This window comes from Mustela putorius, unplaced genomic scaffold (genome assembly GCF_011764305.1).
Source record: "Mustela putorius furo isolate JIRA1106 unplaced genomic scaffold, ASM1176430v1.1 tig00003875_pilon_pilon_pilon, whole genome shotgun sequence".
NCBI lineage: Eukaryota > Metazoa > Chordata > Mammalia > Carnivora > Mustelidae > Mustela > Mustela putorius.
In genome coordinates this window covers 2,345,791-2,369,411 of record NW_025422026.1, presented here as the reverse complement: position 1 = coordinate 2,369,411, position 23,621 = coordinate 2,345,791, and the positions used below count along the sequence as shown (strand labels likewise).

At 49.8% G+C, this 23,621-nt stretch overlaps 1 protein-coding gene across 4 annotated transcripts in view; it reads right to left on the bottom strand.

Moving 5' to 3' along the window:
• The window catches only part of IL16 (interleukin 16), a 99,549-nt gene that overhangs the window by 56,881 nt on the left and 19,047 nt on the right, over positions 1-23,621 (bottom strand). For all 4 annotated transcript variants that reach the window (XR_006602694.1, XM_004763640.3, XM_004763644.3 and 1 more), the window contains exon 2: positions 15,763-16,175. Coding sequence is in view for 3 of the 4 variants with exons in the window: in XM_004763640.3 (XP_004763697.2) it covers positions 15,763-16,175 (413 nt within the window). In the remaining variant the exon portion in view is untranslated. The remainder of the gene's footprint in view (positions 1-15,762; positions 16,176-23,621) is intronic.

Genomic DNA, 23,621 nt, shown 5'->3' with positions numbered 1-23,621 from the left:
TTTAATTAAGAATCAAGGGTGTCAAATAGACACATACTTAAGTAAGCAAAGACAGAGAAACTTCTATACAAGAGAACATGCTTATTTTTAAATGTAGTGATTAAGATAGTAGAGTTTTGACATTAATAATAAAATGACCAACAAAGCAGAATAGGGAGCCTTGAACAGCTGCGTGTTCATGGGAGGAAATCTGATTTGTAAGAGAATTAACACTGTACTTTTGAGGGGAAAGATGAATACTCCAACAAGGGGGCTGGGACAACTGGTCAACCTCGTGGACCCAATGTAACATACGCCCACATTCGCAAACATCAGTTCCAGGTGGATTAAACACATAAATATAAAAGGCAAAACCATAAGATGTTCAGAGGACAATATAAGAAGATAGACATTATAATAAAACATGTTTACTTTAGGAAAGGATAAAAATTTGAAGCAAGATGCAAAACAGCACAAACTATAGACACATGAGTGGTAAACTTCCCATTAAAATGAAGAACTTCATGGGGGACCTGGGTGGCTCAGTTGGTTAGGTGTCTGAGTCTTGATTTTGGTTCAGGTCATGATCCCAGGGTCATGGTATCAAGCCTGCATCAAGCTCTGTGAGTCTGCTTGAGATTCCCTGTCTCCCCGTCTCCCTCTGTCCATCCTACCTGTCACAGGGAGGGAGTAGGCTCTCAGCTTGGGGTTACCTTAAACTGTGATCCAGAGCACAGTCAGGCCACTACTTTTTACACAGGGACCCCACAAGTGGCAGATCTGAGGAGATTCGCTTTCCTCTGGGAGGGGCAGGGCTGCAGGAATCTGCTGGGTGCTAGGTTTGGAGACTCCAAACAGAGCTGTGCATCAAAAATAGTAAAGCTCAGTTACAGGCCAGTTGAGCTCAGAGTGCAGCCAGAGACCAGGGAGCCAGGAGGAATTGACTGCTTTTATCTGAGGGCGCACTGAGGAGTGGGGCCCCAAGCTCTCGCATCCTCTGGGCTGGAGATTGGGAGGCTGCCATTTGCATTCCAGTCCTCCAAAGCAGTACAGAAAGCGTTCAGGGAACAAAATCTCCAAGAGCAAACTCGAGCAGATGCCTTAGCCCAGCCCCTGGCAAGGGAGATGCAGTTCCACCTCAGGCAAAGACATTTGAGAATCACAGCAACAGGCCCCTCCCCAGAAGATCAGCAAGAACGTCCCGCCAGACCAAGTTCACCGATCAATGAGAACTGCAGAACTCCACAGCTAGGGGAACGCAACACGCAGAATTCAGGGCTTTCTCTCCATGATTCTTTAGTCATTCAAAGTTAGATTTTTTTTTAATTTTATTTTTTTCTTATTCTATTTTTTAAATTTTTCCTCTTCCTATTTTTTAACTTTTTTAAGCTATTTTATCTTATCAATGTCTTTTTAAAAAAATCTTCCTTAGGGACGCCTGGGTGGCTCAGTAGGTTAAGCAGCTGCCTTCGGCTCAGGTCATGATCCCAGCGTCCTGGGATCGAGTCCCGCATCGGGCTCCTTGCTCGGCAGGGAGCCTGCTTCTCCCTCTGCCTCTGCCTGCCACTCTGTCTGCCTGTGCTTGTGCTCTGTATCTCTCTCTCTGTAACAAATAAATAAAAATCTTTAAAAAAAAAATCTTCCTTAATTTTCATTGTTATAGTCCTATTTTATCCCTTCATTGTATTTAACCTTATTTTTTGTAGACAGATAGGTTTCTCTTTCTTTAAAAGTTTGGGATACAGTTTCTTCTAACAGATCAAAATATACCCTAAAGCTAGCGCATGACTTTGTTCTAGTCTCCAGCCTGATCACATTCTTTCCTCCTTTGTTTTTCTTTTCTTCAAACAACTTCTGATCTTATCAATTTCTTTTTTAGATTCTCTTTGAGTTTTGATCTTTACAGTCATATTCCATCCCTTCATCATGTTTACCTTTATTTTTGTATATACATAATTTTTTCTTTCTTTAAAATTTGGGGAGGCAGTTTCTTCTAACAGGCCAAAATACACCCAAAATCAAGTGTGTGGCTCTGTTCTATTCACCAGTTGTTGTTGTTTTTTCCTTTCTTCTCCCCCCGCCCCATTTCAGGTCTTTTCCAATTTGGGTAGTGTGTATTTTTCTGGGCTTGTTGCTACCCTTTCAGTATTGTGTTCTCCCATTCATCTCTTCCTATCTGGGCAAAACGACAAGGCAGGAAACCTCACCTCAAAAACAAGAAAAAGAGACAGTACCGACAGCTAGGGACCTAATCAATATAGTCATTAGCAAGGTGTCAGAACTAGAGTTCAGAATGACGAGATGCTAGTTGGGCTCTAAAAAGGCATGGAAGATACTACAGAGTCCCTTTCTGGAGAATAAAATCCCCTTCTGGAGAAAGAAGAGACCTAAAATCTAACCAAAATGAAATTTTTAAAAAGCTATTAATGAGGTGCAATAAAGACTGGAGAACATCCCATTGAAGAATGAATGGGTCAACCAGGAAATTAAAGAACTTAAAAAATTCAGGGAAACCAACGAAAATGAAACACAACTGTTCAAACCCTTTTGGGACACAGCAAAGGCGGTCCTGGGAGGAAAGTATATAGCAATCCAAGCCTTTCTCAAGAAACAAGAAAGGTCTCAAGTACACAACCTAACCCTACCCCTAAAGGAGCTGGAGAAAGAACAAGAAAGAAAGCCCAAGCCCAGCAGGAGAAGAGAAGTCATAAAGATCAGAGCAGAAATCAATGAAATAGAAACCAAAAGAACAGTAGAACAGATCAATGAAACTAGGAGCTGGTTCTCCTAGTTAGTAAGAATTAATAAAATTGTTAAACCCCTAGCCAGACTTACCAACCCCAAATTAATAAAATCATTAATGAAAGAGGAGCGATCACAACCAATACCAAAGAAAGACAAAAAATTTTAAGAACATATTGTGAGCAACTATACACCAGCAAATTTGACAATCTGGGAGAAATGGATGGAGACACATAAACTACCAAAACTGGACCAGGAAGAAATAGAGAACCTGAACAGACCCACAACCTGTAAGGAGACTGAAGTAGTCATCAAAAATCTCCCAAAAAACAGGAGTCCAGGGTCAGATGGCTTCCCATGGCAATTCTACCAAACATTTAAAGAAGAATTAATACCTATTCTCCTGAAACTGTTCCAGAAAATAGAAATGGAAGGAAAATTTCCAAACTCATTTTATGAGGCCAGCATCACCTTGATCCCAAAACCAGGCAAAGACCCCATCAAAAAGGAGAATTACAGATCAATATCCTTGATGAACACAGATGCAAAAATTCGCACCAAAATACTAGCCAATGGGATCCAACAGTACATTAAAAGGATGTGGTATACATGTGTGTGTGTGTGTGTGTGTGTATGAATTCTGTTCAGTCATCCAAATAAATGAAATCTTGCCATTTGCAATGATGTGGTTGGAACTAGAGGGTATTATGCTAAGTGAAATAAGTCAATCAGGGAAAGATAATTATCACATGATCTCCCCGATATGAGGAATTTGAGAGGCAGGGTGGGAGTGGGAGGGGGAGGGAGAGAAAAGAATGAACCAAGATGGGACCATGGAGGAAGACAAACCAAAAGAGACACTTAATCTCAGGAAACAAACTGAGTGTTGCTGAAGGGGTTGGAGGGGTGGGTGGGAGAGGGTGTCTGGGCGATGGACATTGGGGAGGGTGTGTACTATGGTGAGTGCTGTGAGCTGTGTGGGACCGATGATTCACAGACCTGTACTCCTGAAGCAAATAATACATTACATGTTAATTTTTAAAAAATGGTAGAATGGATCAAGAGTGTGTTCACACAATAGAATACCACAAAGCAGTGGGACAAAATCAATAAACTACAAAACGAAGCGGAATGAGTGAATTTCTAGAACATACTTTGAGTAACAGGAGCAAGTCTGCCAAGGAGCAGTCACTGGGCGGTTCCACCTATATTATCCTCAAAAATCAGTAGGACCGACCTGAAGTTCCAGGACAAGATGGCGTCTACCCACTCTCTTCCTCCCGGCGAAATACAACTAAATACCATGGAAGTTATTCAACAGAGAGCAATAAAATAATTCTGAAAGCCAGAAAGGAGACAGCTAATGGGGAGGAAACTCAGGACTTGAAACAATATGAGGAATTTCCCCGGCTTGCTTCTGACCTACTGTACACCCAGACTAGGTGCTGGAGAGAACCATAAACTAGTGCAGCAGATAGACAAACACAAGAGACAAATAAAAGTGTTCTCTCTTGCCTGCCCAAAAGGTCAGGAAAGAGGGGAAATCGACAAGACCAGAGGAAGCCAACCAGGCCACCAGTTTGTGGCCCCAACTCCATAGAGCAATGGTGGCAGCAGAGCCCCAGGCTGACCCAGGCCCCACCGCAGAGCGAGGACGCAAGCTCGGGAGGTCCATCCGCCTGCGAGGTCTGTCCACCCCAGGAGAGAGAACTGCAAGCAGCACGTGAGAAGTCCAGTAGTTCCAGAGAAATAGAGCCGAACAGAATAACACGGCAAGGGCTCCAAACACCGAAATGTCATTACAGCAGAAGTCCACAAAAATAGTCCAGAACCACACACTCAATTTAAGTAGGTACCGCCAGCTGAAACATGAGGTTAAATCAGATCAAGGGACTGAACATACTAATGGAAATAGCCAAGATACAATTCATGGTCACATTTAGCATCTAGAACCAGGAACACGTAATTTGAACGACAGCAAGTGAATGGTTAAAGCCAACACTGAGGGGAATCTGGGGTCAGAATCCTCTGGCGAGGATTATAAAGCAGCCTGCATAAAAATGCTTTCAGGGGTGGCGCCTTGGTGGTTCAGTTGTCAAGTGTGTGCCTTTGGCTCAGGTCATGATGCCAGGGTCCTGGGATCGAGCCCCGCATAGGGCTCTCTGCTCAGCAGGGAACCTGCTTCTCCCTCTCCCACTCCCCATGCTTGTGTTCCCTCTCTCGCTGTCTCTGAGTCAAATAAATAAATAAATAAATAATCTTTTTAAAAGAATGCTTTAACGGTCACTTACCAATTCTCTCCAAATGAAGGAAAAATGAGGAGATATCAACAAAGAAGTTGTTCTGTTTTTTTAAGAAGCACATGAAGATTTAAAGAACAGAATATAAGAAACCCAAAGAGATCAACCTCAAGGTACTTCACAATCCAATTACTGAGAACTAAAGACAAAGAAAAAAAGCCTTAAGAACAACCAGACAGAAACGACACATCTATAAAAACAAAACCCAACAAAAACCCACTAACACAAATGAGGGATTTCACCTCTGAAAATGGGAGAGGGCAGAAGGAAGAAGTGCAGGAAGTTTATGTCAACTGTATGACCTCTGTCCATCGACCATACCCCTCTGGGAGGAAACAGAAATAAAGATGTTCTCAGAGGAAGAGAAAGCCAGCAGAGGCTCCGCTATCAGATCTCTGCGTTATGGAATGGCTGGAGGACGCTGTCCGAATACAAAGAAAGAAAGAGCAGCTGGAAAGCTCAGAGAGGGAAGAAACGCAGCAGAATGGGTAAAAACAGAATTAAGGCTAGTAGATCAGCTTTCCCTTTGTGTGTTTCTTTAACTATGCTTCATGGGGGGAGCAAAAGTTATACCCCTACCTGCGGCGGGGCCCACTGGTTGCACAGGGGACCCTGGAGAGAGTTCTGTGTAGGCGAGGGGCACCAGGGAGCCTCGGGGGAGCCCATTGTCTGCACACCACTCCCGGTAGTAGAACTCCAGCACCAAGGTGGGGGTACGTTCAGCCCCCCGCGCTGAAAACTATCAGACCTCATAAATGAACCGAGACGGAGCTCCAGGTCATGTTCCAGGGGTCCGTGGGACGGAGAAAGCAGAGAAATGATGGAGGAGGAAGCAGAGGGAATGGGCAGAAAGGTTGGCTCCAGACGGAAGCCCTCAGGGGAACTCCAAGTTCAGGGCAAGACTGGCTTCTTAAACTTGGGGGTTGGAATGCAAGTATCCAGGGTATCTTCATTTTTTTTTTAAGAGTGTATGTACATTGTATAAATTTTTATAGTCTCAACACTTCCTAAAATATTTTTTTTAATTTTATTTATTTATTTGACAGAGATCACAAGTAGACAGAGAGGCAGGCAGAGAGAGAGGGAAGCAGGCTCCCCGCTGAGCAGAGAGCCCGACGCGGGACTCGATCCCAGGACCCTGAGATCATGACCTGAGCCGAAGGCAGCGGCTTAACCCACTGAGCCACCCAGGCGCCCCCCTAAAATATTTTTAACGATCCTGAAGTCATCCATTCCAAGTCATCTATGCGGCGGATTCTCAACGCAGCCTTTAACGTCCTTCCAGGCTTGTCCAAAGCTGGGCGGAAGCCCCAACAGAGGCGATCGGGTCTTCCTGCCGGAGCCTGACCCGTGTGTTTCTGTGACAGATTGGTGTCGTGCGATCGGGAGGCCTGGCACGCCCCTGAAATGCAGAGGGAGAAGGTGGTTTCCTGTAGGGGTGCAGGGGGGGGGGGAGGGTCAGAGGAAGTTTCCTGCAGATGGCCCACGGGTGCGGAGCCCTACAGAGAGGATGCCCAAGGTTAGGGCTCATGGAAGTAAGTCGGGAAGCCACTGCAGGCGAGAGCAGCCAGGGCAGAGGCTCAAAGACAGTAACCGGCGGGCCGTGCGCAAGGAGTAGGGAAGCCTCGGGGGGCTGGAATGGTCGCGAGGAGGGCCGGATCGAGAAGCAGAATTGGAAACGTCGGTGGTTTACTACCGCCTCCCAGTCTCCCCTGGGGTCGTCTTCTTTCCCCCCAAACCCCTTCTCACGGACCAAAGGGGTCCCAGTAGAACCAATGAGATTCAAAAGACCAGCTTCCAGGCCAAGAGTTCCAAATGCCCTTTGAGAATGGAAACGGGGACCAGAAGTCCCGTGGAGGCGGGGCCCGGGCAGCAGGTGCCTGTGAATCGCCCCTGCGCGCCTCGGCTCCCACTGCTGGCACGTGCACCACCGTCCCCCGCATCCTCCTGGCCGCACACGGTGGGGGTGGGGGGTGCGGCTGCTGCTCCGTGGGAGTCCCGGAGCCCCGAGCTTCCCTCCCAGCGGCCGCTCTCAGCCTCTCCAAGCTGCTTTTCTGTGGCAGGAAGAGGCAAGCGGCCAAAGGATTGGGTTTCCCCCCGGGCCAAGGCAGCCTGGGCCTCAAAGCCACAGGCTGAGCGGCTCCCAGGCGGCGAACGGCAGGAACTCGGCCGCTCAGGGAGGCCCCGACCACCCTCCCTCCGCCCCCGGCACCAGCCCCGACTCAGACGCTCGCTCTGGCCTCACCCAGCCTGAGTCACCCAGCGGGAGTGCTGACTTGGCCTGACCGATATTTTGAATTTGTGAAGAAAAGCAGGACGGGCCCCACTACAGAGGCCTTTCCCACGTGGATCAAAGCATGTTGCATTCTTCCAGGAGGGCCGCCCTGAGGGAGGACCTCCCACGCAACTGCTCTCCCCTGCCACAGCCCCCCTCCCAGATGGGGCGTCCGGTGACCCCAGCCGGCGGGATGCGTGGAGCACGGTGCAGCGGACACCCTCACGGTGGCTCAGAAAGCCGAGGCCAGCTCGGGCTCCGTCAGGACACTCTGCCTCAGCTGTCCTCACCGATGCAACCGTTGTTTCCACAAGTATTTCTAGAGCTGTACTGGGTGCCAGTTTCCAATCCCACCCAGTTCCATCAAAGGACCGCCTGCTCCAAGCTGAGCAAATGCAGGGCCTGAGGCCAGGGTGCCGATCCAGTAATATTCAGCCCGAGAGAAAGTCAGAGACTGGTGAGGTAGGAGGCGTCAGACTGCACCCCGTGGAGCTTGGGCCCCACCTCTGCTGGTCTCCCCTTGGTCTGTCCTGCCAAGGGCAATCACACCCTTGGTGTGCACACCCCTAGGCTGCCCCCTGCTGGGGGCAGCGATCACAGGACTGCAGGAGGCCCCACCGGACAGGCCTCTGGGCAGTGCAGGAGCAGCAGGATAGAGGACACAGTGGCCAGTGGCCCAGAGCCAGGAGACGGCTCTGCCCTGTGTCCCCTCACTCTGGCGCAGAACCCTGAGCGCCCCTCTGAACTTGACTATCCGCATTCTTATGAGGGGACATTTGTCCAGGTAGGAGGGAAGATCACATGTTTTTAGACAGGTGTGACCACGGGCACTAACGTAAATGAGCACTGACTGGACAGACCAATAATAAGGACCTGTTCTTGGGATTCACGTATACAGAGAATGAAAATGCATGAGAATAATGTCAAAAAAGTGGGCATGTGTGTGTTCTAAGGCCTCGGTATCATCTGAGAACGAATAAAAGTACTCATTTATATGAGACTCAGGCACATTCAGGATTAGGTTTTCTATTTTAACGATTAAAAGCATAGTGAAAAAATGTATAACAGACAAGCCAGTCGAAGGGGAAAGGGAGTAGTGAAAAAATATATTGACCTAAAAGAGGGTCATGGGAGAGAGAAAACCAAGTGTAAATCAATACTTTTTATGAGAAGATAAAGATTGTAGGTGAAGAAAATGAACCGATTATATGCTGCTTACATGAGATACTCCTTAAATACACAAACACAGGTTGATGATTTAAAAAAAAAAAAAAAAGGAAAAAATAACCAAAAGACATTAGGTTAAGCTTTACTAATAGCAAATAATTTTTTTAGCAAAAAATCTACCCCTAGACAAAAGACGGAGATTTGTCGATTATAAAGTGATAATACCCCAGGAAAATATTTTTTTTAATTCTAAATGTCTGTGCACATAAAATATATACCTTCAAAATGTATAAAGCAAAAACTGACGGCACTGAAAGGAGAAACAGATCCACCGTCATCGCTGGAGTCTGACCCACGACTCCCAGGAACCAACTGAAGAACAGGAGCAGGAAAGGGAAGCAGATCTGGAAAATGTGGTTGTTGAACTTGATCTAAGAGACATGCATGAAACACTGCCACAGAAACAACCTGCATACTCTGTCTCAAGAAGTTTCCACGGTTAAACTTATTTACAATACGCTCTCTTCTCTGACTCTAGAATAATCAGTCTAGGAATGCGTATAGAGAGGGACACACTAGAAATTCCCCAGCTGCCTGAAAATTAAACAACCCACTTCTAAATAAACCACGGGTCACCCTAGAAATCACAATAGAACACATACACTATCTAAAATAATGAAAACATGGACTATCAGAGTTTATTGATGAAGCCACTAAATTTTGAAGGAAATCCGTAGCTGTAAATTACCAAAAAATTAAAATGCTGAAGATCAATTATGCAAGCTGCCATCTCAAAAAGCTAGGGAAAAAAAAAAGAACAAAACGTTGGACGTGGGGCGCCTGGGTGGCTCAGTGGGTTAAGCCGCTGCCTTCGGCTCAGGTCATGATCTCAGGGTCCTGGGATCGAGTCCCGTATCGGGCTCTCTGCTCAGCGGGGAGCCTGCTTCCTCCTCTCTCTATCTCTCTGCCTACTTGTGATCTCTCTCTGTCAAATAAATAAATAAAATCTTTAAAAAAAAAAAAAAAAAAAACGTTGGACGTGAAGAATGGAGAGGAAAGGAATTGTAAGCATGAGGGCCGGGGTTAATTAGTCAGAACCCACGGACAGAGAAATCCAGCAAAATGAGGAGCTGATCCTTGGGGAATGGACACGCTCGGGAATGGCAGATGGGTTAAGGGGAAAAGAGAGAGAGGGCGAGGAACAGGCAGCCACACCAGCTCCTGCAGATCTCTGAAAGCTAACACGCACACACCCATAGGCAGGCAGGGAAAGCTGGGGCCGTCAGAATCGGATGAATGGTTTGTGTCGATGTCCCAGTGCTGGTTGTGACATTTTACTACCGTTTTGCAAAACGTTACCCTTGGGAGAAACTGGGAGAGAATACACAGCATCTCTCTGGATTCTTCTTTAAAAAAAAAAAAAAAATATATATATATATATATATATATATATATATATATATATTTGAGAGATAGGCTGAGAGAGAGAAAGAGAGAGAGAGAGAGATCACAGAGACAGAGGGAGAAGCAGACTCCCCACTGAGCAGGGAGCCCAATGCAGGATTCGATCTCAGGACGCTGATTTATGACCCGAGCCTAAACCAGACGCTTAACTGACTGAGCTACCCAGGCATCTTTCTCCAAACTATTCTTTACAACATCATGTGACTCTAATCATTATCTCAACAAAAATGCCAGTGAAAATGTACTTCGATTTACAAATGACTTTATGCTAATAAATTCTGAAACTCGGTTGAAATAATTTCTGGAACAAAAATGCATGTTACCAAAATCGATACTGGAAGAAACTAAAAACAAAACAAAACAAAAAAAATTGAATATTCTTGTAGCTATTAAGTAGATTTGGTGAAAATTTAAGACCTTTCCACAAAGAGATCTCCAGGCCCAGATGGGTTCGCAGGTGAATTTTCCCAACCGTTCAGAAAAGTATAGTGCCTGTATTAGTTAAACCATCCCAAAAGATGAAAAAGAGGAAATGTTTCCTAACTCATTTCATTAGGCCCGCATACACACTCGTGATGTGAAAACCAGACAAGGGCATCACAAGAAACAAATTTTAGGTCACTCTTTCCCACATACAGAAATGGCAAGACTCACAAGCGAAACATTTCCATATCAAAGCCACAGTTGCACCCAAAGGATAACAGATCTTAGCTAAGTTGAGTCCTGGGATGCCAGGAGTGTCACGTTATCTTAAGATTTTAAAAAGTCAATCAGTCCAAGTTACCACATTCATAAGAAAAAAGCAGGGGGAAAAAAACCCACCATACGATTATCTCAATAAAAGCTGAAAAAAATCATGTGATAGAACTGGACAACTGATGTGGGGAAAAATAAGACTTTTTGTCTAAATACAAATGCTGAGAAACTTCCTCAATCCAATAAAGGACACCTACAACAAAACCAGGGCAAGCATCATACTTAATTGCAAAATAATGAAACCTTCCTCTTGAGATCAGAAGGAGACAAGGTGCTACCGGCAGCGCCGGCCAGTGAGACAGAGGAAGAAAAACTATAAAAATTGGAAGGAGGAGACAGAACTCTGATCATTCAAACACAGTGGAAACACGGCTGTCTCTTGCAAAAAACAAATGTGAACTCTAGAGTCAGACTTGGGAGAGCTCTATCGTGCCGACGGACGGGGGGATTCAAGACTTGGAAGGTATCAGTTCTCTTCAAATAAACCTCTGGGGTCAAGGCAATCCCATAAAAGTCCCAATAGCATAACCAAGTCTAATTGGAAGAACAAAGCTAGAGGACTTACCAGATCTCAAAAAAAAAATTATAAAACTGTCATAATTAAAACTGTGTGATATTAGTGTGGAGGAATAAAAAAGACTAATGGATCGTAATGAGAGAACAGAAAACTCAGACAAATGATAGATACATGTGTAGGCAGGTGACAGATACGGTTCTTGACTTTTTTTTAATGATAATACCGCTCTGCAGGGAAGCCTGTGCAGGCTCATCAAAAAATCGTGCTAGGGGAAAAAGAAAAAAAAAATCATGCTGGATCACTCAGATATCCATACAGGGAAAAAAGGTTTAAATATGTATTTCATAATGCATACAAAATAGACTTCATATGAATTAAAGATTCAAATGTGAAAGGTAAAGCAGCACAGCTTCTAGGAGAAATGTGGGGAAATGCCTTCATGAGTTTGCAGCAGACAATGACTTCCTTAAAAGGATCCTGTCATCCTGCCCCCCCGGGGAGACCCGGACCAGCCAGGAGCAGCAGTCCGGTTTAGTTTTGCAATACTTGACTTGCTTTAGGAATTATTCAACTTCGAAAACTATAAAATAAAAAATAAAAATAAAAAGATCCCATCGTGAAATGCAAATCAGCACAATGAGGCATCAGCTCACACCTGTCGGAAGGGCTAAAATCAACAACACGGGAAACAAGTGTCGGCAAGAGCGCGGAGAGCAAGGGACCCTCATGCACTGCGGGTGGGCGTGCACACTGGGGTAGCCTCTGCGGGAAACAGTATGGGGGCTCCTCGAAAAATTAAAATTAAAGCTGCCCTACGGCCCAGCAATCACACTACTGGGTATTTGCCCCCAAAATACAAAAATACTGATTCAAAGGGATACATGTACCCCAGTATGTATAGCAGCTTTATTTACAGTAACGAAGATATGGAATCATTCCACAGGACTATCGATAGAGGAATGGATAAAGAAGATGTGGTGTAGACACACAGTGGAATATTATGCAGCCATGAAAAAGAATAGACTCTTGCCATTTGCAGCAACAGGGCTGGAGTTAGAGAGTATTATGCAAAGTGAAATAAATCACTCAGAGGAAGACAAATACCATACGATTTCACTTATAAATAGAACTTAAGAAATGAATAGGGTAAAAAGAGAGACAAACCAAGAAACAGACTCTTAACTGTAGAGAACACACTGCTGGTCACCAGCGGGGAGGAGGGTAGAGGGTGGGGGAAACAGGTGATGGGGACCAAGGAGGGCTCCTGTGGTGATCAGCATGGATGAAGTATGAGAGTAGTAAATCACTACGTCATACACCTGAATCTAATATTACACTGTATGTGAACACCACTGGAATTAAAGTATTAAAGAATAATAATTTAAAAATGAAACTGGACTCCTGGGCGGCTCAGTCAGTTAAGCATTTGCCTTTGACTCAGGTCATGATCCCAGTGTCCTGGGATTGGGATCACGTCCCGTGTCCGGCTCCTCTGCTTAGCGAGGGTCTTTTTCTCCCTCTACCCCTGCCCCCTGCTCATGATCTCTCTCTTTCACACACTCTCTGTCTCTCAAATAAATAAATAAAATCTTTTGGAAGAAATCTCTTTCAAATAAATAAAATCTTTTAAAAAATGTGTTTCAAAAAATGAAACAAAGAGGTTCCCTTTCGGGCGCCTGGGTGGCTCAGTGGGTTAAGCCTCTGTCTTCAGCTCAGGTCATGATCTCAGGGTCCTGGGATCGAGCCCCGCATCGGGCTCCCTGCTTGGCAGGGAGTCTGCTTCCTCCTCTCTCTCTGCCTGCCTCTCTGCTTACTTGTGATCTCTGTCTGTCAAATAAACAAATAAAATCTTAAAAAAAAAAAAAAAAAAAGAGGTTCCCTTTCGTGCACCTGGAGCCAGGCTTCCGCGGGCGGACGCAGACGTGTCTCCTCCCTCCACGATCTCCCCTGTCTTCCCGGCCTCATCCGACCTGCACACCCGCTGCCGCTCTGGTCCCTCCTTGCACTCCCTATGTCCTTTCTCCACACGGGCCGAGCCTCCAGGAGGGGCGGGCAGGAGGACCCCTGCTCGACCTGAGCTCACCCTCGCCTTCCGGGATCATAGTCACTTGGCAGGACACATTCACCTATTCACCTCCAGGGAGGTGCCATCGGAGGAGCATAAACCCTGCTACGGCACAGAGCTCCGGGGACATGGAAGACAGGCCACAAGGCTCCTTCGAGGATCTAGTTCTGCTACTCGTCCTCTGCGTGAGACCCTCCCCTAAGAAAGCGGAACAAGAAACGCCATGGCTTGGACGAGGGGACAAGGAACAGGATTCACTGGGCTCACACCTGTCCCCTTCTCCAGAGCACGAGCTCCCTGAGGGAAGGAACAGTAGCCAATGCTACTTAATGCATTTCTTAATCCCCAGGGGTAGAGAGCTAGCTATAGCCCAGGGGTAGCAGGTGCTTAGCTAGCGTTTGGGGAAACCAAAGGAAAGGGGAGGAGGGACACGGGAGGGTCACGGGAGGAGCACAGTCCGGGCGAGGCCTCAGTGCCGCCCGCCAGAGCTTCCTTCCCTCTGGCAGGGCGTCCTACCCAAAGGGCATTTTGAAATACTCTTTCCGCTCGTAAAAAAAGTGGGTCTGGAATAGCCAAAGGGTCTGAGCATTTCTTCCTTTTCAAGGTCTAGGCCTGATAAACTGAGTATTTTTGTTCGTTGGGTTAGAGTCTAGTGACCAACGTTCTTCCACTTGAATTCACCTGCAAGCTCCCCCTGAAGCAGGAGCCTCACCTGCGCCTTCTCACACGACGCGGGTTCGATGCCCGCCCCGGACTTTGCACGTTCCTGCCCCAACGCGGGTTCGATGCCTGCTCCGGACTCTGCGTGTTCCCGCCCGGCCCTGGCACACCCCCGGGCACTCACTTCCTCAGCCCTCATCGTGCCAAGCACAACGCCTCCAAAAAGGCTTTTTTTTTTCTTTTTTCACTTGGCTGTTTGTCTAACTTCCTCTTTAATTTTCATATGAGGCGTTTCTCGAGGAGAGACTGATGTCACGGGGCCTCTTTCCAGATACTGTTTTGAAATCAGTGTAACCACGGCACTGCTGGACACTGAGGAGTCCATCTGGGCCAACTGAGTCACACCCGGGCACAGGGCGGGGCAGGAGCTGGGGCAAGCACTAGAGCGTCCCTCCAAAAGAGGGAGGGAGGGGGGTGTTATTCGACGCTGAGGCACCCCCAGGAAGAACATCGGGACCAGCTGTCACCTTTGCCCTTACGTCCTGTCCTGGCGCTCCTGATAGGAGACCCGCCCAGACACTGAACCCTCAGTTGCTTAGAACTCGAGCCTGGATGGCTCAGGATCACCTGTGCTCCTCAGAAGGAAAACAAGAGCTCAGGTTGGGTTGCAACCTGGCCAGTAGCCCTCCCGGGCTTCCCGGGCCATCCTTGCTCCCCGCCGGACTCAGCTGTGCCCATTACCCGCTCCCCGCCTCCCAGCCTCGGTCCACGCCCCTCCTGTCCTATTGGGAGGGCTCAGGCCATACCAGCAGAAGTCATGTCATGGGTGACAGAGCAGCCCGTGCTGAGTGAGGCCCTTGGGGAAGCTGCTTAAGTCCGGAGACCTCCATGGCTATCTCATCTCTGGAGCCCAACAGCCCAACCTGGGGGGGGGGGGGATGGTCCCTGATAGTGTTTATTGTACGCATGCTAAGCAATGGTTTTCCTCCTCAAGGAAGCAAGCTGTGCAAAGGTCCTGGATCCCCTCCACGGGCACTGGAATGTCTTCCCGACTTTCTGTTGACAATCGTGTGCCTGTGCCAGTAGGGGTGGGACAGACCCTTCCCGGCTGGCCCGTTGCCGGGTAAGCTGCATGAGCTCCAAGGTTCTGGGCTGCTTGGACCCTTGAGAAATCCCACCTTGGACGGAAGGCTGAAGGCACAGTATTGGACAGAGAATCAGCCTCTATCGCCTGGTGCCTTGCAATTTCCATCTTGTGATAACACAACTTGAAATACGTCCTAATGGAAGAGAAGTCATTCGGAATTTTGGCCGAATTTTCAGCTTTCCCTCACTCCTCACCTCTGTTTGCTGCACCTTCCCCCCCCCTGTGGGGACCGGCAGGGGCACCTGGCAGGCGCTCATGGCCGGCACTGAGGGAGCAAATGCACTGATCCTCTCGTCCTTGCCCAGAGTGACCTGAGGTCTGTTCCCCGCCCAGGCCCCGTAAGTCAGTGAGCTGACATGCGCGTATGCCAGAGAGCGTCTGCCTGAATTGAGAACATGCCAGTGTGCTGACCCCTGCCCAGCATTTTCCAGCAGGGACCCAGGCTCAGTTTGCCTCCTACCGACACAGCTTCTCACTGAATCTCTCAAGTAAGAAGGTTGACTGAGCCTGGTTCCCTATCACGCTCCTTATTACCATTCCGGTGAGCCCTGCCTCAGCTTCTTCCTTGCTTTTGTTCAGAATTAGAACTCTATGCCTTCCTGACCTCCGAGTAAAGGGGTTCAAAGACCTTCATTCGGAGCCCCCGAAACCAACCACAGACTCTTCCGACCGTGCCGGCCCTGGGCATACCTTCATGAAGAGTAGCCTCCGGCAGCTCTTGCCTCGGTCGCCCCCCGCTGCTTGGACTTGAACCGCCTCGGAGGCCAGCGCCAGATCAGGAATGCTGCTGGGCCCAGCCTCCGATGTGTCTGCCAGCTGCACCGACGAGTGGAAAATCCCCTCCTTGCCCTGGACAAAGGAGGTCTCGAAGGGATCCGGGTATCTCTCATCGGGGCTTGAGCCATCGTCACTGGTCTTAGCGTTACAGAGCATCAGGGACCGGGAGATGGACCGCAGTTTTGTAGATTTCCTGTTCCTTCCAGAACGGCCGTGCGGGTCCATCCTCAGAGAGGAGGTGAGGCTGCCCTTCTTCTTCTCCTGGTCTGCGGCCCTTGGGTGGCGGGTGGTGACTGGACTGGGCTTAGCTGCCACGTCGTGGGTCCCTGGAGGAAAGAGGAAGCAGAAAGAAGCAGTGTGACTCGTTACTGACAAGTGGAGTGGGACAGAGGCCTGGAGCAGAGCCACGGGAGCCGATGCCCATGGGGCAGGGCACGGGGGAGATCAAACTTTGGTGGCACTGGCCCGCCCACGTGGCCCACCTCATAGGGTCCGGGGGACCCAAGTGTTTACCACCCCCTCCATTCTCCGAAACCAGAGCTTCTCTTCTCCAAACCCTCACTCTGCAGACAGAGAAACCAAGGCACAGAACAAGGAAACGCAGACCTAAAGGCCCAAAGCACCGTGGCAGAAAAGCAGTCGTCCGAGTCCCGGGATGTCTTTAGGGACAGAGGTCCAAGATTTGTGACATCTGTGCTTCCAGCCAGTCTGCAGGGGCTCCAGTCTATGGAGCAGGCTCAGGGTGATGGGGACAAGGATGTACCTGCCTGTTCCCTTGCATCACCGCTGGTGAGTCCTGAGGCATCTTCAGAGAAACCCCAGAGTCCAGGAGCCCCGTCTGAGGATGGCTGCTGCAGAGCCTATGACCCGGGTTGGGAGTATGGCCAGTGCAGACCCTCCAGGGCTGATTGCATCTAAGAGACGGTAGCGCAGGGGAAGACCCTCACACAGCAGGTGCTTGGCAAACCAGTGTGCCCTTCCCTGGGCCCAAGGTCACACCCCGGCCAGGGGCTCCTGCTCCTTCATCCATCCCCTGTCCTCAACTCTCCCAGCCCGACAGAGGGAGGACTGGCCTCAGACACCTGTCAACCCCGTCTCTCGGTTCCCAGCCCGCCCTGCTCGGCGTCACCGTGAGGCCCCTCCCTCGGCTTCAGTCTCCACGAGGCAGGTGGTGAAGGGGGTCCATCCAGAGCTCCTGACTCGGGCCCAAGCCACAAAGGAGAGCCGGTGTCAGAACAGCAGACCCTGGGGCCGCTGCGGGGGCACAGCCGGGGTTGAATAAGGAATAGCAGAGCCTTTGCAACGTCCCTGACTGGAAGCGCTTGCAGAGCCCCCCAAGGAGAATTCCTTCTTAAAGGAAGATTGTTTTTCTTCAACCCCCATGTGGCACCCAGTGATCGTTTTCTGCATCAGCTCCTTAATGTCATCCGTTTACTCACCATCTACAGCAACCTCAGCCATGACTGCAGAAGAATGAATGAAAAAATGTGGGAAAGCCCAGTATATGTCGGCGTCGCTCTTGAGACGTTAGTACAAACTAACCAGATATTGGGATATTGGTCCATTTCGTCCAGCCACCGCCTTCCCAGCATCTCAAGTCCCATCTATGTCCTTCCAGCTTAAGTAAGGGAGAACCCCCTCCGCAGGTGGAGTCAGCCCTGTGCTGAGCCCGTGCCTGGCTGCAGGTGCTGAACCCTGCATGGGACACCCCCAGCCCCGAGCACAGGGGACACCCCAGCCGCGAGTACAGGGGACACCCCAGCCCCGAGCACAGGGGACACTACAGCCCCGAGCACAGGGGACACCCCAGCCCCGAGCACAGGGGACACCCATAGCTGCCCACCAAACCCTCAGCTCTGGCCAACAGCTGCCCAGAGTTTCCACAGTGAGTCTGATCCTACATTCTCAGGAATGACTGTTTCAAAACATTCCCTTCTTAGAAACTGGATTTCCCTCCCTTTTGATCCTAGACAGAGCATGTCTCCTCCTGTCTCCTGCAGATGCAGAAGCTCTCGGAGAGCGATCCTCCTGGCTTCCTACTATCGAATTAGCACGTGCCTTTGCCGTCCACACATGCTGGCCACACCCTCAGTGGTGGACACCTGCCCTCCCATTGAGGCTGCACCCTTCCCCCACCCCCATCTGTTCTCTGGCTCCCACTCCCCCAGAGTGTTGGTGCACAGCACCAGCAAAATAATAACAGATAATAATAATTCCCTGGGCTCGTGATGCACCAGGCACTGCTCTGAGTGCTTTTAGTATTTCATCCTCACAAAAATCTACAGCAGGCTCCCTTAATATCCTCAGTTCACAGAAAGGATCGTCGAAGCACAGAGAGGTTAAGTCACTTTCTCGAGATCACACAGCTAGGGCTCGGTGACAGCAGGAATTAAACCGGGCAGCGTGAGTCTGGAACCTGCTCTCTTCCACAGCTTCACACAGACACTGGTTATCCCCCCTCTGGAGGGCAGGTTCCCTAATCACTCCTCCACACCGGGTCTCCAGCAACAGGGTGGAAACACATGCAGATCGCTTCTGTTTAAAAAAAAAAAAAAAAAAAACTGTGTCGAGGGGTGTCTGGGTGGCTCAGTCAGCTCTTGATTTCGGCTCAGGTCATGATCTCAAGGTCCCGACATCGATCGCCGCGTTGAGTTCTGCATTGGGCGTGGAGCCTGTTGAAGAGTCTCTCTCTCTCCCTCCGCCCCTGCCCCCTCCCCTCAAACTGCTCAGGTGCATGTGCTCTCTCGCTAAAAAAAAGAACAGCTATGTGTCAACTGCACACCCTCCTCTTGTTATCTGTTTCTTATCCTCATCTTTCCTCTTTGTCTTTTGTTACAGTGAGAATTCTTAACACAAGATCTATCATCGTAACACCTCGTAACACTAACCCTAATCCTAACACATGCTGACAAGGGAACACTGGTCCTTCTTATCTTCTTGAACAAGTGCTTTACACCCTGCACTTTCTCTCCTCCGGCTCACCTCCCCTTCAAGCCACAGCCCACAGTCGGCTTCCTTCCCCTGAAACCACTGAAACTCTCATTTTATCACTTCTGCATTTTATGTGACCCTAAGTCATGAACCTGGGTCCAGAGGATGCAGTCCGCTTACCTGGAACCTGTTCCGTTTTGAAAGGATTTGTTAAAACCAGACAGGCAGGGCGCGGATCTGTGGCTGTAGAATACGTAAAGTTCAAGTTTTTAGTGTTTTCTTTTTTCCCTTCTCGTTACTCACCTTTACTCCAGCTGTCACCTTTCAAATCCAAATGCTGAATTCTCTCCTCCCTGCCATCATCCCCAAAATGGGAGTTCTTTTGATTCTGTTGGTTCAACCCCCCAGAATTAGTAACTCACAACGCAAAGGTCACTATGAGTATTTACATATTTATATCCAAATTTTTTTGCATTTTTAAAAAATATTTTATTTATTAATTTGACAGAGAGAGACACAGCAAGAGAGGGAACACAAGCAGGGGGAGAAAGAGAGGGAGAAGCAGGCTTCCTGCAGAGCAAGGAGCCCAACACGGGGCTCGATCCCAGGACCCCGGGATCACGACCTGAGCCGAAGGCAGACGCTTAACCAACTGAGCCACCCAGGTGCCCAATAAATTACTTTGCATTTTTTTCAAATTCATGAGGACTCCCCATAGCTTACCTGAGCCTCATGGAGATGGAAGTGTGTGTGTGTGCGTGTGTGTGTGTGTGTGTGCATGTGTGCACACGCACATGTGTTGCTCATAGCCAGCGCTGGTCCATCAGGCATTTGGAAAATTGAAAGATAATCAAAGTTGTGTGTTACGATCCTTCTGCACATGCACTTGTGTTAGAGGGGAAGGATAGAGATACAGAGTTGCTGAGGGCTGCGGAGTGGGGAGAGCTGCTTTCTATACACAGGGTGTGTAGAGCTCACAGAGGTTAGGAAACAGGTAGGGAACAAGAAGAGAGAAAGCAAGAAGGACAGAGAGAAAGAGTGAGGAGGATGAATAAAGGATGTAATATGAGCACCTAGATCCAGCCATACCTAATACCCACTATGCAAGTTTCTCTTTTTGCTTAAAAAAAAAAAAAATGCTCCTGGAATAATCGTTCTCTCTGATGCTACTGGCAGTCTTTTCCAAACTTTCATCCCACCCCAAGCCTAGGAGAGGAGCCAGTTACCAGCAGTCAAAGCCGAATCTCTCCCCCCCCCCAGCGTCAGTCTCTCATATAAAAGCCTCTGCATGTTTTCCCAACAAGCTCTGTCGCTGTGTGCCTGGATTCGTAGAATGCAAGTCCAATCCTCCTTTCGGTTCCCGTTCTCTCCCAGCCCACCACAGCATCCCAGCAAAGATGGGCTCCCTCGCTGGCTGCTTTCCAGGACACAAACACTTGGGGACTTCAGGACCAGGTGCAAGGCTGTGTGCCTCACTCAGTGGTGGAGAAGTTGGCGGCATGCGGGACTTAGGAGAACAGAAGGGTCACATTCCTCCACGGACACTGTGCTAATCCCAGCGGACCATTGGCAGGAGTGTCTAATGAGTACTGTCAGTTTTTTTTAAATAAGCTTTTCTGGAGGGAACCGTGACTTTGCGTAGACTTGGCTCTCCCGTGGAGATGGCAGCGGCCGGGAAATGGGACGCTGGTGGTATGCTGGGGGCAGGGGGCTAACCCTTGGGTCCAGAGCAAAGACGGTTTTCAAAATGAACCTTGCTTTTATATAACAAAAGGAGGGAGTAATAGCAAAAGGGCTGTAGAGGAGGGGCCAGAGTTGGACTTGGGTAGGAGGCTGCTTTCCCTCTCGGCCTGGCGTGGAGGGCGAGACAGAGAGAGAAGGGAGAGAGAATAATTGGAAACACAGCACCGTGGCCACATGGTTCCACTTAGCTTTGGTAATTGTGCTCAGGACGTTGGAACCAGCTCTGGCTCCTACTGGGACCAAATGTCAGCAGAGCTCGGGGGCAAGCCCGTGCCTCTCCCCGGGGTGCAGCAGCCTTCCAGCGGCCTGCAAGGCCTGGCCAGTGGGTTTTCTGGGATTTTGCTCTAGGCTCCAAGGGTGTTTGCCAGGCTCCTGTCGGTTTTTCTCTGCCGCTAGTGCGTTCTCCGTAAGACGACCTTAGGGGTCTCTTCCAGGAGGCTTCCTGGGGACAGGCAGAGAAGCTTTCCAGCATGGCTACGCCCACAGAACCAGCTACTTTCACTTCCTGGCAGAAAAACCCGAAGGATTTGCTTTAGCCCAGGAAAGGGCTCTCCCTCTCCCTGGGGGCCCTTTCCTCCCATCTGAGCTCGTCCGCCGCCCCTTCCCCAGAGTGCTGGGGCTGGAGGGCTGTCCCCGCACACCCACGAGGCCACCGCACCCCAAAGAGGGATGAGGACTGACGCACCGTCACGGTCCTCGGCGGACCTCAGGACTGACCTTGGCTGCCATCCCTGTAGAAAATACAAAAGCCAAAAGAATAAAGCCAACGTGCAAAGAAATGGCCAGCTCCTCCTTTAAAGGAGCTTGAACGACTTCTGGACTGTGCCAGGGAGCAGGGTCGGTGCGTCCGCCCGCCCGCCCACCCTTCCCATGTGTTTCATTCAGCACTTGCTGAAAAGCATGACGTGTCTGTTGCTCCGCTGGGCACCGTCAGCCCTGGAGGAAAGGCCACGGTGTCTCCATCTGGATGGAATACACTTAATTCACTGGAGAACTTCGAGAGGGTAAATAACCATATGGAGAAAAGCGAACTCGCTGATAAAATGTGTTTCAAATTTCTGAATTTTCCCCGACAGTGTCTTATATCAAAGGCAATTTTTCAAGCTGGGTCACTGCAGCCCAGGGGGTGTTTTCTGTCCTGAACCGAAGAGGGACACGGAGGCGGGTTGAAGGGGAGGACGCTCGGGGCCCTGCTCTTTCGGGGCCTGGGGCTGGGACCGGTTGGGCGTGTGTGTCTGGACGCGGGCACGGGACCGGGCAAACGGTGAGACACCTCGGGGCTGTTTCCCAGCCGGTAGTGAGGATGGGGAGCTCGTCTCCCCACCGTTGGGCTAAGGTGAGACGTGTGACGGATAATTCTCCGTGACAGCCCAAGGGGGCCGCGGGATGCCCAGATCGCTGGTCAGACGTTCTTCCCGGGGGTGCCTGTGACAGCGTTTGCAGAAGACACGAGCCTTGGAATGTAGACTGAGGAAAGTCCTTCGTCCTTGACAGTCTGCATAGAACAAGGCAGAGGAAGGGCAAGCGTGCTGGGCTCGTGCTGAGACAGACCCCATCCTCTCCTGCCCTGGGCTGTGGTTCTGGAGGCTTTGAACTCGGACTAGGGCTTACACGTTGGCTGTCCTGGTTCTCAGGGGCTGTGGGCTTGGCGTAGAGTACGCCCCGCGGTTCCCGGGGCCTCCAGCTTGCGGGTTGGCAGATCGTGGGACTTCTGCACAATTGTGTGAGCCGACCCCTCAGAACACACGTCTTTCTCTGTGTTTCCCTCTCCTTGTCTCTCTCTAGCTATCCGCCCCTCCGCCACCCGCGGGTTCTGTGACTCTAGGAGAAGGTCCCCCACCTGGGACCACAGAATGAGGGACTCCAGGCAGCCAGCTGACGTCACAGGGACAGGGAGCCCCCTGGGCCGCCTCTCAGAGTAGCTGACAAGGCCAAGCCACCAGAAAGACATTTTGGAAACTGCTGCTCTGGAGGAGCCTAGAAGGCGGGTATGTAAGACGCTGGAGGCGCCCCTCACCTGGACGGCCGCACTCTCAGCTCCCTGGAAGAAGGTCGTCTCAGCCCTCAACATGCAGGCACGAGCGGGGTCATCAGGACGCCCTCCCCAACACCCAGGCCTCTGAGACAAAGGACAAAGTGGGGCGGCCCTTTCCCCTTCAATATGCGGATTCCCTCCAACGTGGTAAAGGCTGAAGGTATAATTCCTCTCGGGAAGTATCTGGACGCATTCACCAAGGGCACATCGACCCGTCCCTGCTCGGAAGGGACCAGCTAAGGACACTTCTTATGGAACCCGGTGCCCGGAGCTCGGCTCTGCTCATGGGAGATGCTTGGGAAACACTGCTGCCACACACGAGGCGGCCTGTCACGGGGAGGAGGGACAGGCAGGAGCACAAAGGTCCCGGCTGCGGCTGGGACACGGAGGGGACCACGTAGCCTGAACTGCCATGTGCAGCCCCTTTACGGCTTCACGGACGGCCCCCTGAGGGCAGACGACCGTGCTCACCCCCAAGGAAACCGAGCGAAGTACCCCCAGGAGGTACCAAGATGAAAGGCAAAAAAATCAAAGTAGTGGAAGCAGCCTACATGTCCGTCAGTGAGAGATTGTGTTACGTTGTGCGCAGTCAGCGGTGAATCGTGCCGCCAATAACACGCATATAAGAAATCTCCGTATGGGGCACCGGGGTGGCTCAGTGGGTTAAGCCTCTGCCTTCGGCTCTGGTCATGATCTCAGGGTCCTGGAATCGAGCCCCGCATCAGGCTCTTTGCTCAGCAGGGAGCCTGTTTCCCCCTCTTTCTCTGCCTGCCTCTCTGCCTACTTGTGATGTGTCTCTGTCAAATAAATAAATAAAATCTTAAAAAAAAAAAAAAAAAAAAAGAAAGAAAGAAATCTCCGTATGTGGGCGTGGAAAGAAGTCCGCCGTATACCACAATGCTGAGAAACACTGTAAAACGGTTCTAAAGACCAGGTTTGTTTTCAGAAATGTACTCATATTAGCAAACACCAAACTGTTAAGGACTTTTCTGGAGGGTACATAAAGTGCCAGGGCATGGTCTTACAAGAAAGCTTTTTATTCCTACTTAATAATTTCTTTGCC